We start from the raw sequence: 14,788 nt of genomic DNA, 5'->3' as shown, positions 1-14,788 counted from the left end.
TAACAGCGAGACCCCCGCGCCCGGCACGGCGATGTGGTTGAGGGACCGGACCGTCCCGCTGAGTAATCGTCTGCAGGCCCACATGCAACTCCTCCTAGAGGAGTGGGAGACCGACATGGCGGACGTGGTGGCTGCTATGTGGAGACGCGAGGTAGAAGAGGATTTGGAGGAGCGGGTAAGAGACCCACGCCCCTGTATTCCTGAGGGATCGGCCATTGGAGCTGAGGAGCCCGGCCGGTTTCCGCTCACCCTGCCTCTCTCCCCACTACCCGTGATAGCTGCTGCCGCTCCGCCATTAGGCCCGCTACCTGCCCAACCGGTAGCGAAACCCTGCCAAGCCGCCCTGGCGGACCGGCCGGCTGCAGACGTCCAGGACGTCCCTAAAGTACACCAGGGGGAACCGCTAGGACCGCGGCCCCTTAACAGAATAGTGCCAGAAGTCCCGGTAGTGACTGTACCAGACCCTGAGCCCGGGACCGTGGCCTGGATGAAGGCCCGGGTGATTCAATTCCATCAGCGTCAGCAGGATCAGATCTTCCGGATGATGGAGCAGTGGACCAACGAGGTGGAGATGCTGATTACAACTGCCCCGATGTATGGAGGGGGAATGGATGTAACAGAGTCGACTGGTGACCCACGTCCCTATGTCCTACTAGGACCGGCCGTTGCGGCTGAGGGGCCCGGCCTAGTCTCGGCCTATGCATCACCCTTGCCGTTACTTATGGGGCGCCTCAGTGTCAGCTCGCCTAATCTGCTGCTCCGTGTTACCGCAGAAGGGTCTGAAGTGCTGGATGCTGGAGGCCAGGAGGCTGCAGCAGCTGGCGGTAACCCGCCTGACGCAGGAACAAGAGATGATGACTCCGGCCCCAGCCCCGGATCCGCTGCTGAGTTTGAAGAGACAAGTGAGCGTTCCCGCTATGTAGGAGACCCAGTGGTTTTCCATACCCCGCGTACCGGTGGAAATGGGTACCGGGTACCCCTGTCACAGCAGGCATGGCAGTGCATGTTTGATATGCTGGTGGAGGGAGATGGATCCGCCTTAGATGAGGAATCTGAGTAAAGGCAGCGGAGCACCGTTGCATCGTCCCCGTTGGGACCAAAGTCTGTGTGTGTTTAAAAGTTTGCAAATGAAAAGTTGAAAGATGATAAGTGAAATGGAACCGAGGATTTACCTGATTCAACCGTGATTTGGAAAACCGGCCGTTGCCGGCATTGTTGTCCCCGTGGGGACCGCTTGAAAAGTTGTTTGCATAGAGAACTTTCTATGGACAAGCCCGTGAACTTGCAGGGCAACCACAGACGTTAAGTGGCTTGTAAATAAAAATGTTTCCGTTGCAGCACCGTTACCGCCTCCGGAGAGGCAGGTTGGAGGGAGGGCCCGCAGTAGAGCAGGCTGGGGCCCAGCCACCCCAGGAAACGGGGAAGGACAGATCCCGCTCGGGTAACTTGGTTCATGACTGGGGTCAAGGGGTGCTGCCTGTTTCTTAGAGGCAGCATCAGGGCCAGGTTACTTGGGTGGGAGAGAGCGGCAGCCGCAACCGTTTGTTACCATAACGTTTAAGCAATGTGCCTCCCGTTGTGGGATGATGTTATTTTACTTGTATGTCTTGTTTTTATATCTTTCAGAAAAAAAAAAAGGAAAATAAAACCGGTGTTGGACGGGCAGCCTGAGGACGGTCTGCGTTTTGCTAAGGGGGAACAGGTCACAACACCACACACACCCCACATTCCCTGCAGGAACACCAAGGTCAGAAGACAAATCCTTGTTGCCTTCCTCCAGGGGCTGATGTCCACACCAGGGGGTGGGCCAGGCGGTTGGCTCTGCCCACCGAGGAGTTCACAGCCCTGGAGGCGGGAAAACCAGGCAGATAGAGTGAGAGATCAGATAGAGAGGTGAAGGAGTAAACAGTGAGAGTAGTGACAGTTGAAAAGCCTGAAGTTAGTCTGGGTGTGTGCCCCGGACTGGGACAGCAAGGTTGGCAGACGGCGGTGACCGTCTGCAGGAGAGGCTACTTGGAGGTTGCCGAAAGGACCGTGGACGGGTGGTGGCCCGGCGGTACCGGATCGGTATACGAAGAGAAGCCAGCACCATTGGCAGGGGCCTTTCGGATCCCGGCAAGGCTAGGAGTCGCCATAATTTGCCAAATCCGTCAGTAAAGGGGACCTCCGGGTCTCCCAGCAGCAAAGTCCCGATTGAAGGCAACAGTCCGACCGTGAAGGGGAGACACCGCCACCGCCAAGGCACCAGTTTCCCCAGGGCCAGCGCCTGCGGGCAAGAGAGGGGCTCCTCCGGCTCATATCCAAGCTGGGGATCGGGTTACCAGTGGGAATCCATCGCTACCAAAGAACCGTACTTAGGTGCAGGGAAGTGACCGTCACCGCTAACTACAGGGAACATCAGCACCGTAGCCGTCCGAGGGACCCGTCCAACCAGCCGTTTGTTTACCGAGAACTGTGTCATTATCCTTGAGCTGAGTGAGTACCTCCGTGCCGCGCGGCACAGCGCTGCCCCTGCGTCCCTGCACCTCCACAGGCCCCATAACCCACCTGTCCACCATCCCAACTCATCACTGGGCCCCGGGACAACTACCCCCTACCCACGGAGGGGAGAAACAACAACTTTGCTGCTCCCTGTCACCGCTCCCGGGATCCCCATACAGAGCAGCGGTGGTGTTCCTACAATCACCACAACCGTGGGTGGCGTCACGGACAATAAACTATCCCAAAAACCAAACCCCTTTCACTCACGGGCGAGGAGCGCCGCTCAAGTCCCCGGGATCCGGCCCATCGCTCGAGCCACCGAGCACCAGCAGGCCGCAGCAGCAGCGGCAGCCGGACCCGAGCAGTGGGAGAGCGCAGCGTCCCCTCCTCCACCCGCGACACATGCGGTTCATCAGGAGGCTGGGAAGGTAAGTATACTCTATCAGCATTCAGTCAGACATAGATGGACAGACAAGCATGGAAATACATCATGTGCACAAAATTCCACCAAACATAGACAGAAATAGATTATAACACTCACTTGTCAGATCAAAAGATATGGGGCATGCAGGTCCATGGCGCCATTCAGTCAGATCAGCAGCATCGCAGTACAATCCTGTCTTGATAATAATATACTGCCGTCCTCCAGGCGTCATGGAGCTGCATGTCGCTCATTGCTTTAAATACCCCACACTAAAACTAATCAGCTGTGGGAAACCCAAACCCTCCCACAATCAGCGAACTGCAGTTATAACTGCGCATGCGTGACTGGACCCACCAGTGCGCATGCGCCGGACAAACAGCACGGACATAGAGAATGACGATGCATCCAATCATGTGAGCGGGGAGCCCCAGTAGATACCGCCTCCCACGTCGTGAGCTAATACGATCAAATGATCAAGTGTGGGCGTACTGAAACAGGCCAGGACGCAGCCGCACTAAGATAGATAAGGGACTTAGAAATTCCACAGCTAGAGAATGACGTGGATCAACCTGGGATACCTAGAGGGGCTGAAAACTGATAACTATATAAATGAAAGGCATTAGAACTAGGAATCCCGCGCCCATACACATGCCAATACCCAATTTTAACAAGGCTCATAAAATTGATGTTAATTATATATACATCGTTCATGTGCAATTAACAAGCCATATAGGGGCAACAGAATTAATATAATCCAAATCCATCGCAGATATCATAGTAAATTCAAAGTCCCATTATCAATTCATTGTCTCAGAATATATTTCATTTTATTCCTCCAACAAGTGACAATTATCAAAATAACACTCAAGATGTCTCCCAGCAATGTGGGTAATCCCCCAAACATGGGGATTTTATCCCATGGACATGTCATAATGGATTCTAGAACATAGTGAACCTATTAACAATTAAGTAGGGAGGAAACAATTAAAGGAGAGTTGCTCATTGAGCCTCCTCGGGGTCAGTGATCCCATTCTAAAAATCCAGGCAGATTCTTTTTGTAGCAGCACCCTGTCAAAATCACCTCCCCTCGGGCTACGTCTAACAAGCTCTAATACTGAAAAATGAATAAGTTTAATATCCCCATGATGTACACTATTCATATGTCGAGAAATGGGGGTATCGCGTTCGTTTCGAATATCTGATAAGTGTTCCCCCACACGTCTCCGAAACTCGGATGTTTGGGAGATTTTTAGATCGAGGATATCCCAAACATGTCCTGCAGCAATCTTATGCGTATGCCAAGAATACCAACAGGCATTCCTTGATGACGCCAAAAACTAGAAAGGATGATTCTAGTACCTTACGTATTATTGGTACTTATGACCTTCAATCTGAGCGTGTTTTTGGCGTAATCAAAAGACACTGGAATGTACTTAGGGCAGACCTCCATGCTTGTCTGTCCATCTATGTCTGACTGAATGCTGATTGAGTATACTTACCTTCCCAGCCTCCTGATGAACCGCATGCTTATGTGGGGAAACGCGTCGAGGTGGAGACGTCTATTAATAATAAGAAATAGTCGGCGGTTTACCATACTGATTAAGGGACAAATTACCCAACGCCTTGTGACCTTGATGTGGATGCTCCGGGATTACTGCATTTGACTGTAATTTATTAAATTAGCACTAGTGTGCTAGCACAGTCGCATTGGGAGCTTACAAGTTAAGTTTGGCTTGGTGTGATGTATTTATGTCCTCTGTGTGAACCAGCACTGCACTTATCTGTAAATTGTATCAATTTGTCATGTATTTACTGTAAACCCTGTTCTTGATGTTCAAGATCAGGGGTAGCCATTAAGTTGGTCTTGGACAATTTGATTATTGTACTATTTATCATGCACAAAATGGTGTGATGTAAAAAATATTTTCTATTTGAGTAAAATAAATTATAGAAATTATGACACATGAACCCCGCAACCAATCGAAGCTGGCTTCCTTCTCCCCGCCTTTGGTCATTTCAGCAGGATGTGAGCGTTGCCCTGACTGCCTGCTCAAATGTCTGAAGGTGGCGTGAAGGATGCTGGCACTGATTGGATGCTGGGTTCACGCGTCATAATGTCAAGTGGGCCCCTGTATTGTGGCTTCAGACATCACTGGAACCGCGGCCGCATCGAAGGTGAGTATAGGTTTGCTTATTTTTTACGGGGAGAAAAAGGTGAATGAGTAGTGTTTTGGTTAAGTCGTGGATAACCCCTTTAATACCTCAGGCCTAGGCAATTAAGAAAAATATAATTTAACCACTTATTAGGCTAGGTCATAAGGAAAGCTGCCAATGAAACAGTTCTTTATAAGGCTATGTGCGCACAGTGCGTTTTTCGCGGCGTTTTTGCGCGTTTTTAGGGTGCGTTTTTGGCCTCAAAACTGCAGGACTTTGCTTCCCCAGCAAAGTCTATGAGTTTTCATTTTTGCTGTCCGCACACATCTGTTTTTTTTTACCTGCGTTTTTGAGTTAAAAAAAAAAAAATGGGCATGTCAGTTCTTTCCTGCGTTTTTCTGCGTTTTCCCCCCATGCAATGCATTGGAAAAACGCAGCAAAACGCAGAGATCAAAAACACAGCAAAACGCAGCCAAAAACGCACCAAATCGCGGCAAAAACGCACAAAAACGCAGCGTCAAAAAGAGTGTGCGAACCTAGTCTTACATTGTATGTACTGCTCATGCTCTACAGCAGCTCTAGGCTAGGTTCGCACACTGCGTCTTTTTGACGCTGCGTTTTCGTGCGTTTTTGGCCGCTAAAAACGCACAAAAACGCACCTGCGTTGAAATAACGCATCAAAAAACGCATGCGTTTTTGCCGCGATTTGGTGCGTTTTTGGCTGCGTTTTGCTGTGTTTTTGATCTCTGCGTTTTGCTGCGTTTTTTCCAATGCATTGCATGGGGGGAAAACGCAGAAAAACGCAGGAAAGAACTGACATGTCCATTTTTTTTTTTTAATTCAAAAACGCAGGTAAAAAAAACAGATGTGTGCGGACAGCAAAAATGAAAACTCATAGACTTTGCTGGGGAAGCAAAGTCCTGCAGTTTAGAGGCCAAAAACGCACCCGAAAAACGCGCAAAAACGCAGCGAAAAACGCACTGTGCGCACATAGCCTTATTCAGTAACTGTTAAGGTAGATTTAGCTATGAAGGAACAATCTGAAATGTGTAGTGTTACAGTCCACAAGTCACGTAGGGTGGATATCTTTTATGTTTTAATTGCCTACCATAAATAAAGCAGTGATATGTTGGGACTGCTTATTCAGTAAAATAACACTTACAGGCTATGTGCGCACATTGCATAATTTCATGCGTTTACGCTGCATATTGCACTCCAGCGTAAACGCATGCATCCTGCATCCCCAGCACAATCTCTGAAGATTGTGCATAATCCATCCGCACGTTGCGTTTGAGAGCGCAGCGATTTGCATGCTGAAATTTTGATTCAAATCGCTGCGCTCAAAAAAGCAACATGTCACTTATTTTGTGCGCTTTGGATGCTGCTCCCACTCTGTCTATGGGAGAGGCAGCATCCAGAGCGCATGAAATCGGCATTTATACTGCAGACACACTGCATCCATTACGCAGTGTTTTTGCAGCGATTTGAAGTGCACAGGCACTGCCCAAATCGCTGCAGAATTTGCAGCATGGACACTATGCAACCTGTTCACATAGCCTTACTCACCTCCGATGTCCCTTGAGGCGGTTTTCAGAAATATAAAGTGTTAAACGGGTTGTCTACAGCTGGACAACCACGCAGATTGGCAATTCTCCTCCTACACTCCAAGCATGTAGGCACTGTAGGGTTAACTGATGGGCTGCAGCCTCCACCCTTGCATCTGACGGACGTTTAGATGTGTTAGCATGCAGGATAGTGTTGCAAGTTAGCGCTGTTATTCCTTGCAAAGTAAGATGTAAAATTGATAATAATCGGATGACAAGAATGAGAGAAACAGAAATTAAACTTTTACAAAACCAAAGGCTTGAGATATAATGAGATCCAATTTATGGAGTGATCGTCAGTCCAAATTTCACCCTTTTGGGATGCAAACCATACAATGTGCGGCTCCATTGCATTTTTTTAAATTATTGCATTGATGTCTCTACATCATGTCTATATAATGAGGGGTCCGCAACAGAGAAGCGACGTGTGAATGTTCTGTAATGATTCAGTCCAATATCTTCAATAATTATTTTCTCAACACAGACGTCTTGTTAGCTGAGCTTTAATTTTGACATATTTTCTCCGTATAGGTGCAAAGTGACTAATGACTGGTGGTATGTTGGAAGTAAATGTGAAACCAAAGTTTCCAGCCAAGACACAGTAGTGATTGCGGTTTCATCATCAGTGACTATATTTGTAGTAATGTTAATAATCACACTTGTCACTGTTTATTGCCTTAAAAAGAAACACAAAAAGCAAATTAAGGGAATCCCCACTGAACTGAACAATGTGGAGACGGTAAGTATATCATCCATATGTAAATCTCGAAATATAAGGGCTCAGACAAACTGGGATCTGGAACTTTATATATTTACATATTACTTTAAATTTTAAATGTTATGTTTAGGTTTTTGACATTTAGTCTGGTGGTCACATAAGTGGGAATCAGTTCATCCAATAGTATCCTGGCTAAACATGTCCATGATCAGACTGATCAATATGACCTATGAAAGGGTTGTCCACTACCGTGTAAACATGCCCTGGGCGGTAGTCGTGGTGGAGGGTCTAATCTTGCTCATCTGGGCGTGCTTGTTGAGTGAGTAGAAATGTGGGGTTGTGGTGGTGGATCCTTTGAGTCCAGGACCTTCATCGAGAGTTACAGATGAAATCTTATTCACTTCAACAGAGGTTATAGGGAAGTGGGGGGGAGGAGGAGACTCTATGGTCCGCATCCAAACTGGTGACGGTGTGTCTGTCTACTATACCTCGAGCACTGCTTTGATTCTGTATCAGGGGCCGCTCTTCGAGCAGATTCCCCTGTGCCAATGTCTTCCAGCTGGGCATCCCTTCTGGAGATGAGTGAATCAGAGGTTGTGTTCATACCAAGCAAAGACTTAACAAAAAAAACAGAGCGGGTTTGGAGTTCAGATGCTTTATGTATGCAAATCACTCGTTCGAGTACGCTTGGTGCTCAGTCCAGTGTGAGCCACTTGCAGTGTTTGATCGGCTCACACTGGAGGTAATAACAGCGCGATCGGGTGTAGTGTGTATTAAAAACCCTTTCCACCTTCCCCTGGAAGTGTTCTGTTTATGGCTGGCTGCATGTGGTCGTACATCTGAACTGTCCGATTAGTGACTTACATTGGGGTTTATCCTGCCCAGGTGGAGTAGCCATACCCTTTACCTTGAAAAAGAGTCTGTCAGCTCAATGACTGTTCAAACAAAGCACATGCAGTCACTGCACCTTGATACCTACTTGTTTTGTATCTGTCTTTCACGATTGACAGCTTTAGTTTTACAGGAGCTGAAGTAGTGCAGATATAGATGTAAAATAAGTAGGGCATTAAAGTGCTCAGCCAGACTGAGCCCCTTTTTGTAGTCTTGAACATTTATTTTGTGCTGACATATTCCGCTTAACAAAATAGAAAAGGTGTTGGGTAGAGATTAAGAAATCAATCCTCAAGACCCTGGTCCAGTGGCCGTGTCAGTATTTGCAGGCCATATGACCGGTGCCCTCTGACATGCCTCCTGCTTGCTGGCATCCCAGCCCTTTTTTTGATTTGTAGTCCAAGCGTGACTACATATGAGCCACACGATGATGTCTCCAGGATTTCAACTCAAAAGAGGATCAGGGTTGCCAGCAGTTAGATGTTTGTCATGGCTCCTGCCTAGTGGCCACAGAATACGTTTCCTCTAGGCCAGGGTCCTGCTAATTTGTTTCTCTTTAATGTTGGGTATGTTTTGCATTACCAATGGATAATTGTATTGCAGGTTGTTGGGTTGTGATGACAAGAAAAAGCATGGGCTTCCCTCTCTGCTACGTATGCCAATGTGGCATATTGTAAAAATTGTAAATTTGTATTACCGGTATATGCTGCACATTTTTATAACTATGATAGGAAAGTGTTGTAAGAATACATCTGCAGATAAGATCAAGTTATTCTGGATTTCCAAAATATTGTTAAATTTAGAATTCTGGTACTGAAAAAGATGAAAAACAAAAACATCAATGGTCCTGATTTTCTTCTTTCTAAGGATGAATTTGATCTAAGGCATTCATGCCCAAGAAAGCAATGACTCCATCCTTGCTCAGACCATTTGCGGTTCATATTTTCTATGGGAGTTGCAGAAACCATATGGCTCAGGCGCTCTACGCTGCTCCTGTACCTTCACCTCCAGTGCTCTGAGCCGAGAATTAAGCACATTTCAGTTATGAAAGACTTAGATCCTACAAGTAATCTAGAATTATTTCCGTCTAACATGAGTAAATATGTATTAGCTATTTTAATTGCTGTTTTACTTCCAGAAAACTGCAATGTGAACAAAGATAAAGGATCGGAAATCTGTATGCCGCTTCTGCCGAATTAAGTGAATGACAAAATAAGAATCATTTGTGTCTTCAGCACTTGCTCTCATGCCAATGGCTAGCCTGCCATTTTACAAGAAGCCCAAATACAGTAACATTTTTTAACTCCATCTGACATATAATGTATTTATGGCAAGAAGAAAATAAACTTACAAATAAGACTTGTTTATTGGCTCTTTCTTTTGAGACTTGCTGAGTCTAATAATAATAATGTGCAACAAAACCCATTTAAGGGTGTGTTCACACTGTGTTCTGGAGCAGTGAGGCTAGTGCACGTCTTTAAGGCTGATGCTACCTGGAATAGTGCCACAAAAGCATAAATAAACAAAATGCACAGCAAATTTCCACGTTCACTCTTTAACTTTTTAACTGCTTCAATGTTTGAAAATCAATAAGTGGTTAAAATATGTAGCATATTCATTATTTAGGCAACTTCCACTTGGTGGCTGCTCACTAGTTATAGTTTAAACCATATAGATAAAAAATCAAAGACATAATTCTGAATTGATACTTGTTATTTCTTTGGTTTTCATAATGCCGGTATCTCACAGGAATAATATTCAGGAAAAGGTCACCAATTACATATACTGCCATCACAAAATTGGTTGTGGATAAAACCAAAAACACCACAAAAAAAGGAAAATACAGAGCACAGTTAGACCTAGAACCTCACTCCAATTTTCTATTCAATATATTTTATTCCCCCCTCATTGAAAATTGACCCATAACCATAGAGACTGAGGCCCAACAACTGAAGGAGCCAAAGCTGTGTACGTGAAATTCCTAAAATACAATTTTTATATTTTTTTGTTTATTTGATAACCATGTATCTAGTTAACTGCAATGTGGCCTCTATCCAAAAAATGTACCACCATGGCTGTTTTATGGTTTCAGTCTGCCAAGGCCAAGTGTCATCCACCATTGCAAACCATCTGAGTATCCACTTTAAATAGATCGAGCATAAATCATTTAGCTCTGGATGGTCAAAGACTATATCTTACCAAGTTAACAGGGTTGTCCATCTTTTGAAAAAATTGGGCTTCTAACAGACTATATTTTTAAACAAGATTGAGCTATGCTAAAAAATACAACAAAGCTTCATTGATACATTGCAACCAAAAGTAATTAAACAATTATCTCCAAACCTCTTAATGGTCTGCATAGTTAACTCCCTCGGTAATCTATCAATTAAGCCAGTAAAGTAGTAAAGTAACCACACTCTCCACTTTATAACCCGAATCTTGTTTATTGCGTGCAAAAAATAGGGTAAAACAGCAGGAGAGGAGCTGGGTGCAGGCCCTCTAATCAGACGAGAAACAGTCGTCGTCCATGAATCAATTAAGCGTAATCAGACATGAAACGGCCGTCGTCATTGAGAGGTCCTGCACCCAGCTCCTCTCCCGCTGTTTTACCCTGTGTTTGCATGCAATAAAGAAGATTCCGGTTATAGAGTGGAGAGTGCAGTCTTTTTCTTCTTCCTTGGACTTAATATTGGAGTTTTCCTGTATTCTGGACCAGCACCCCCGAACCGTGTCAATTTGTGGAGTACCTGAGAAGACTTTTTCCTCATGCTACACCTGTCCAGGCATAAAAGGTAGTGCGGGACTGCTTCTTTATATTAAGCTAGTAAAAGGTCTAGAGCTTGTACCAGGTGTGTCATTTGCATTTAGAAGCTGTTGTTGTGAACCCACAACATGAGGTCAAAGGAGCTCTCAATGGAAACAGACCATAATTAGACTGAAACAAAATCCAGCATAGAGATAGCAGGAATGATCAAAGTGGTCAAATCAACAGTTTGCAACAAAACAAAAAAGTGCACTGGGTAGCCTGAGATTTCAAAAAAGGACTGGATGTATACGGAAGATAACAGTGGTAGATGATCACAGAATTCTTTCCATGGTGAAAGAAAAACCCCTTCACAACATTCACCCAAGTGAAGAGAACTCTCCACAAAGTAGAGGAAGTGGGTGTTTCAGTATCTACGTCTACCATAAAGAGCAGACTTTAACAGCAAATACAGAGGGCTCACCACAAGGTGCAAACCATTAATCAGCCTTAAAACTAGAAAGGTCATATTAGACATATTAAAGATGCCAGCCCCAGTTCTGGAAAAAAAATTCTTTGCACAGATAAAACGAAGATCAACCTGTATCAGAATGATGAGAAGTAGAAATATGGAGATTTTGAATGACTCATGATCCAATGCACACCACATCCTCTAACACATGGTGTGGAGACACGAGGGTCAGTGGGTGCTCTCGTCCGCTGGCCTGGCTATCTTTAGAAAGACTGCAAGGCCCAGAGTCATCCCACTGAACGCCAATACTCCTTCCCCGTGGGCAGAATACTAAACAGAAAACACAGGGTGAAGGTACCAAACTTTGGTAAGACTTTATTGGGTTACCAATAGTGAACAGCATATAGTATATTCCCTGCAAGCACACAAGATGGTACAAGCAACAGAGCCTCACCTTTCCACTTGCTCGCCAGGGATTAGAATCTTTATGACTTTGAGGCATCCAGGGCCAACTATCCCAGCCAGCAGCTCACTGCTTATGGCAGGCACAAACTGAGAGGAGATCGCAGTAAGCTTAGGAAGCTGACCAAGCACAGTGAGGTATGTAGCCAGGTAACTTGGTTGTCCCAACCTGGATTCTCCAAGCAAATTTATGGGCTCAATGTTGGGCAGAAGGAAAGTTCTGTAACCCTCCAGCTGGATCCATGGACCCTAGGCTGACATCCAGTAGAATCACCCAAGGGACAGGAACAAGACACTTTATATCCCTCAGATCCCATTTCAGTATTTTGTGTCTCACAGGATTGGTGGGAAGACAATCATGGCTGTTCCCTCATTGTTCATAGATTCATTTAAACTGCATTAAAACCCTGTGGTGTACTAGTCTGCATTTGGAGGACAATTATCAATCAGCAGTCTAATCACCAGACATTCCACAACTTAAGAAAAAGGCACTGAGCTGTCAGTCTTAAGCTGGGTTCACACATAGCGACAGCGACAACGACGTTGCTGTTACGTCACCATTTTCTGTGACGCAACAGCGACCTTGTAAGTCACTGTTATGATCGCTGCTTAGCTGTCAAACACAGCAGACGCAGCAGCGATCATAACGACACGTGTCGCTGTGCTACATGTGCAGAGAGCACTTAGCGCTGGCTCCCTGCACTCCTAGGTACAGTACACATCGGGTTAATTAGCCGGTGTACTGCAGCTACATGTGCAGAGAGCAGGGAGCCGGCACTGGCAGCGAGAGCGGCGGACGCTGGTAACGAAGGTAAATATCGGGTAATCAGGGAAAGGTCTTCCCTTGGTTACCCGATGTTTACTCTGGTTACAGCTTACTGCAGCTGCCAGATGCCGGCTCCTGCTCCCTGCTCGTTTCATTTCGTCGCTCTCTTGCTGTCACACACAGTGATGTGTGCGTCACAGCGGGAGAGCGACGACCAAAAAATGAAGCTGGACATTCAGCAACGACCGGCGACCTCACAGCAGGGGCCAGGTCGTTGCTGGATGTCACACACTGCGACAGCGAAAGGACGTCGCTGCAACGTCACAGAAAATGGTGACGTAGCAGCGACGTCGTTGTCGTCGTCGCTGTGTGTGACACCACCCTTACATGAAACAATGGTTAAGGTCTCTTGATTTACAGAACAAAGGAACAATACGTCTGGCATAACTAAGAATAGTTCACCCCCACACAAGTGGTCACCTATTTGTCATTGACACTGAGCCATCACACATGGTGGAGGCAGTGTGATGGCATATGCATGCATGACTCAATGACATCGGGTTGTGTTTATTGATGATGTGACTGAGGCCTGAAGCAGCCGGATGAATTCTAGAGTGTACAGAGCCCCCAAGAAGAACCAACACTGCGAAACATGTCGGCAGACAGGCAGCAGCACACAGCACCCCGTGCACACTGTGGTTTTATACTGTGACCAATCTAATTACTCTTATACACTTGTGATCCTTGTATGAGTTTAATGAACATATAGGCAGTTCTGGCTACTAGTATTTTGCTCTTAAGCTCCTATTCGGGATCCATATATAAATTGTAATTCCTATTCCCACAGTGTATGCAAATGGAGTGGGCAGTGATTCTTCTAGCACCACTAGATATCGCTATCAAAAAACATATACAGTATAACCAAACAATAGGTGATTCATTACCAAACAACACATTTAATACAATTGTCGCATATGGATTTTTTTATTATGATAAATGTATTTGTATTAAATCTATAGTACTTTGTGCTGTAGCCATCTATTGTAGCACCCATCCACATGTTGGCATTTTTACCTATAATTATTGCAAAATAAAAAAAATTGTTCTATTGCTACATTTCATGAACTTTTCTTCTTTGCAATTTCAAGTTATTGGTGTTCCATGTGGCACATGTTTGTTTGAAGAGTTATTGATAACTTTATAGGACATCCTAATTATCTCTTATGCTGTAACATGAGGTGATGGTCGTGGATGAATGGTACAACAATGGGCTTCAGGATCTCGTCACAGTATCTCTGTGCATTCAAAATGCCATTAATAAATTGCATCTGTATATATTGTCCATAACCATAATATAAGCCTTCTCATACCATAACCCCACTGCCATACTGGAGCTGGAAGTTGAGGTCCTGGGCTGTTGTGGTTACATGTGGTCTGCAGTTGTGAAGCCAATTGAATGAACTGCCAATTCTCTGAAATGTCTTTGGAGATGGCTTATGTTAGAGAAATGAACATTCAATTTACAGGCAACAGCTCTGGTGGACATTCCTGCAGTCAGCATGCCAACTGCACACTCACTCAAAACTTGCAACATTTGTGGTATTGTGCTGTGTGATTTTAGAGTGGCCTTTTATTGTGGCCAGCCTAAAGGCACACCTGCACAATAATTAGGCTGTCTAATCAGCATTTTGATAGGTCACACCTGTGAGATGGATGGATTATCTCAGCAAAGGAGAAGTGCTCACTAACACATATTTAGGCCCCTTTCAGATGTCCATGCTTGATCAGGTACAAGCCATGTGCATCGGTATGGTCATACGTGAGTAACATGTGTGACGTCTGTGTTTGCATATGTGGCGTCCTTGAGGCTTCAGTTTCCACAGAGTACTGCATCTCTTTTAAGATGTAGTACTCATTCCGGGTAAGAGGAGGTTAATAAATGGTGTGTTTTCACCTACACAACATCCAGCCAATGAGTCAGACAGTTGCACAACTCAGGAAGCCAGCCAGCTTGGGAAATTCCCGGTTGCTGGGACAACCACTGGTGAGTCATCAGAAAAGTGGGGGCTGCAC

General features: G+C 45.5%; 1 protein-coding gene across 1 annotated transcript in view; it reads left to right on the top strand.

Annotated features, from left to right (window-relative positions):
* MEP1B (meprin A subunit beta) overlaps positions 1-9,631 on the top strand; it is a 109,750-nt gene extending 100,119 nt beyond the window's left edge. Inside the window, exons 14-15 of the mRNA XM_075353321.1 lie at positions 7,195-7,402; positions 9,411-9,631. Of these exons, the coding sequence (XP_075209436.1) occupies positions 7,195-7,402; positions 9,411-9,425 (223 nt within the window). The 3' untranslated portion in view covers positions 9,426-9,631. The remainder of the gene's footprint in view (positions 1-7,194; positions 7,403-9,410) is intronic.
* Positions 9,632-14,788: the final 5,157 nt, after the last annotated feature.

This window comes from Anomaloglossus baeobatrachus, chromosome 6 (assembly GCF_048569485.1).
Source record: "Anomaloglossus baeobatrachus isolate aAnoBae1 chromosome 6, aAnoBae1.hap1, whole genome shotgun sequence".
Classification (NCBI taxonomy): domain Eukaryota; kingdom Metazoa; phylum Chordata; class Amphibia; order Anura; family Aromobatidae; genus Anomaloglossus; species Anomaloglossus baeobatrachus.
This window is presented reverse-complemented; position numbering and strand designations above follow the sequence as displayed.